The sequence below is a fragment of the Poecilia formosa genome, unplaced genomic scaffold (assembly GCF_000485575.1).
Source record: "Poecilia formosa unplaced genomic scaffold, Poecilia_formosa-5.1.2 Scaffold731, whole genome shotgun sequence".
Lineage (NCBI taxonomy): Eukaryota > Metazoa > Chordata > Actinopteri > Cyprinodontiformes > Poeciliidae > Poecilia > Poecilia formosa.
Window position 1 is genome coordinate 1,355 of NW_006800670.1, and position 4,438 is coordinate 5,792.

At 39.1% G+C, this 4,438-nt stretch overlaps 1 protein-coding gene across 1 annotated transcript in view; it reads right to left on the reverse strand.

The window, feature by feature from the left end:
• LOC103131241 (potassium voltage-gated channel subfamily KQT member 2-like) overlaps positions 1 to 4,438 on the reverse strand; it is an 8,857-nt gene that overhangs the window by 1,162 nt on the left and 3,257 nt on the right. Inside the window, exons 2-3 of the mRNA XM_016666507.1 lie at positions 3,173 to 3,323; positions 2,888 to 2,978 (exon numbers count right to left, since the gene is read on the reverse strand). Of these exons, the coding sequence (XP_016521993.1) occupies positions 2,888 to 2,978; positions 3,173 to 3,323 (242 nt within the window). The remainder of the gene's footprint in view (positions 1 to 2,887; positions 2,979 to 3,172; positions 3,324 to 4,438) is intronic.

A 4,438-nucleotide genomic window follows, 5' to 3' on the forward strand; every position in this document is an offset into this window, starting at 1 on the left:
GGTTCCTATTTTGTGTTTTGTAAATATGTAAAACACAATTTTACAATATTTAATACAACTGACATTAAATAGTGTTTTTTTATTCAGTAAATAAAAAAAGGCTGCTTATCAATTAATTGTTATCCGATTGATGAGCTTAACCAACTTTAACTCATTAATCGATAACTTACATTTCTAGATCTGGAATCTCTGTAGAACCTGAGCCAATATTTTCAGCACGCCTGGTTCTGGACTGGGCCCAGACATGGGCGTAAATCCCTGGGCCCAGGGGGGTTCGGACCCCCCCAATCCGGGAAAAGTCTAGAATTGTTCCCCCCAAAGAAATCATGAAGGAAACCCTTGTATTTAAACAATATTAATATTAGAAGGCAAAAGAAACAATATATGAAATAAATCTGCCTTTCGTCTAAGAAACAGTTAAGGATGAATTTTTAGGTCCCCCCCCCCATTGTTAGAAGAATGGTTCAGTCCAAAGTGCAGGAGGAGCCACAGCAGCTGAATGGAACCAGAGGAGCTAGCTGTTAGCTGTGGCTCTGCAGCACAAACATTAACCCTCCAGTAAGTAAATACTTAAAGCAAAAGACATGAAACAGATTTTACTTACTTTCACTGCTTAATAAGAAGAAACACATGAACAAAAATCAGACTGCAGTTCATTATTTCATTATTTTGGCTGAATCATGATAAACTGCCTGTTATGCCTTAAGTCAAAACTAGCAAAACTGGCTACATTACTTTGATAGACTAGCAAATATCTAATTACATTTAGCTTTTAAACTCTTACGTTAATAAGAAGAGTCTGAAACTAGAGGGGCTGAGCCGACAGCAGAGGGGCGATATTATACTGCAGAGCAGCTGACAGTAAAAACATAATTATGCCCTTATTTCTTATTGTCTTCAACATAAAGCCTATAAAACCACACAATAAACTCTGAATATTTTTCCATAAAAACCCTGGTGCTTTGAGCGATAAGTTGAAGCTATGATACTTCCCAGGTATTCACCTACTTAAGTTATAATTTAAATAACACATAACTTGTATTGTGAGCCTCTACAATAATTTAATATTTATGAGGAATTTTCGTAAGTAGAGTGACTCATTAAAACTTGTTTTTATTTAGAGTCTTAATTTTTGTAAAGGTGTAGCTGAGATTGGATCAGTGACTGAAACAAACTCAGATCTAAACATTTGAATTTTAGTTTTACTTCTATGGGTCTCAACAGTTTGTTGACTGAGAAAAACACACGTTTGTTGTCCATTATCACTTACTAGTCATTTTTGCCTTGAACACATTAAAAACGTTTTAAACCACGTTACATTTCACTGTAACTTTTCTGACCCACGAAATTACACTTAAGAAATCTTGTTTATCATCCTCCCAATAATGAGATGGCATTTCCTCCCTTGGGCCCAGAACCAGGCGTGTTGTTCTGGTGTTTACCAGGATGTAGAGGGCGTCCTCTGAACTCTTCTCATACTCTTTGATGGTGGAGAACACGGACAGAACCAGGCAGGAGAACACCAGCAGGAACCTGGACACAGAACGCCAACAAACCCATCACAGCTGAGATCAGCTGGTCAGAACTTTGAGATCCAACTGCAGCTGGGATCTCAGAGCAGCTGTAAAAACTCTTCAATAGTCAAAGCGCATTAAAACTAAATGATAAATTCATGAAGCAGCAGCACTAGCTGACAGCTGTGTGTGTACGTGTGCGTGTGTAATTACACATAGGCGTGGTAGATGAAGGCCCATCCGCGAGGTCTCTCCAAAACGTTGTAGAGGAAGTTCTGCAGCCGCCTGTAGAGGGCGTTTCTTTTCGGAGGTCTCTTTCCTCCAGAGACGCTGCTGCGCTGACGCCGAGGACCTTCGTCCCCACCTGGAGACCACAAACAGCAGCCATGTTCCCCTCATTATGTTCAAAAAGGTATAACCAACAGAAACTGACTGACCACCAAGAAGTCCAGAAGCTAAAGCTTTCAGCTNACAAACATTAACCCTCCAGTAAGTAAATACTTAAAGCAAAAGACATGAAACAGATTTTACTTACTTTCACTGCTTAATAAGAAGAAACACATGAACAAAAATCAGACTGCAGTTCATTATTTCATTATTTTGGCTGAATCATGATAAACTGCCTGTTATGCCTTAAGTCAAAACTAGCAAAACTGGCTACATTACTTTGATAGACTAGCAAATATCTAATTACATTTAGCTCTTAAACTCTTACGTTAATAAGAAGAGTCTGAAACTAGAGGGGCTGAGCCGACAGCAGAGGGGCGATATTATACTGCAGAGCAGCTGACAGTAAAAACATAATTATGCCCTTATTTCTTATTGTCTTCAACATAAAGCCTATAAAACCACACAATAAACTCTGAATATTTTTCCATAAAAACCCTGGTGCTTTGAGCGATAAGTTGAAGCTATGATACTTCCCAGGTATTCACCTACTTAAGTTATAATTTAAATAACACATAACTTGTATTGTGAGCCACTACAATAATTTAATATTTATGAGGAATTTTCGTAAGTAGAGTGACTCATTAAAACTTGTTTTTATTTAGAGTCTTAATTTTTGTAAAGGTGTAGCTGAGATTGGATCAGTGACTGAAACAAACTCAGATCTAAACATTTGAATTTTAGTTTTACTTCTATGGGTCTCAACAGTTTGTTGACTGAGAAAAACACACGTTTGTTGTCCATTATCACTTACTAGTCATTTTTGCCTTGAACACATTAAAAACGTTTTAAACCACGTTACATTTCACTGTAACTTTTCTGACCCACGAAATTACACTTAAGAAATCTTGTTTATCATCCTCCCAATAATGAGATGGCATTTCCTCCCTTGGGCCCAGAACCAGGCGTGTTGTTCTGGTGTTTACCAGGATGTAGAGGGCGTCCTCTGAACTCTTCTCATACTCTTTGATGGTGGAGAACACGGACAGAACCAGGCAGGAGAACACCAGCAGGAACCTGGACACAGAACGCCAACAAACCCATCACAGCTGAGATCAGCTGGTCAGAACTTTGAGATCCAACTGCAGCTGGGATCTCAGAGCAGCTGTAAAAACTCTTCAATAGTCAAAGCGCATTAAAACTAAATGATAAATTCATGAAGCAGCAGCACTAGCTGACAGCTGTGTGTGTACGTGTGCGTGTGTAATTACACATAGGCGTGGTAGATGAAGGCCCATCCGCGAGGTCTCTCCAAAACGTTGTAGAGGAAGTTCTGCAGCCGCCTGTAGAGGGCGTTTCTTTTCGGAGGTCTCTTTCCTCCAGAGACGCTGCTGCGCTGACGCCGAGGACCTTCGTCCCCACCTGGAGACCACAAACAGCAGCCATGTTCCCCTCATTATGTTCAAAAAGGTATAACCAACAGAAACTGACTGACCACCAAGAAGTCCAGAAGCTAAAGCTTTCAGCTAGGGTTGAAACAATTCCTTGAGTGATTCGAGTACCTCGATTATTAAAATTCCTCAAGTAAATTGATCTGCCTCAAAGCTTCATTAATTTATGTTTTATTATTTAGCACACCCATATTGCTCTCCCCCCTGTCTTATGTTCGTACCCTGGTCTACTGCCCCCCACCCCAAACCCCCAACAGTTCCCGTATCCTCAAACCCAAAGAGTGACAGGTTAGGTGGCAAGGTGAGTTTAATTAATCTATTAAACTCACTGAAGATGAATACATAAACTAAAAGCTGGAGCACAGACATATTTTATAAGCGTATTTGTGAGCCTGCCTCTTTATTATTAAATTGAATATAATTTCAGATCTTTATATAACTTTTCTTCAGGTTAACTTAGAAAGTGAGCTGTTATTGTTACAGGTTAGTTTTCTAAACGACAAAAAAGTAACTGTTAGGGAAGCTCAAAAATGAAAAATTGGACTGATATTAATAACCGATAACATTTTATTTTATCAATTATTTTTATCTGATTACTCGATTAATTGTAAGAATAATGGGATTTTACTCGATTACTAAAATATTTGTTTACAACAGCCCTAGTTTAAGCTGAACTAACACCAAACACTGGGGCTGGTTGATGCTAGTGGACGGGGGTTTGGTATTTCCTGACTTTGGCTGAAATCAGAGAACATTTCTCTGATCGAAGCCATCAGAACTCATCAAGACTCTGAACGAGGAATTTCCCAATCCTGCGAGTTATCATATACACCAGATTTGCTTCAAAGCCTCCATAACTCTTGTGGCAATGATCTGACTTACTCTGTGATTTACTGTGAGTAATGTTGAGTATGTCTGTACCAACAGGACAGTCAGCAGCACAGCCTTCAGATTTACAAACAGTAAAAGATGGAAAATATTTGGTTTCAATAACCGCTGAGTCGATGTGCCAAAACCTTTTCCAGCTGAACAGAAATTGAAGTTATCTCCGGACAATCTAGAGTTACAGATCTAGTTATAGACCCA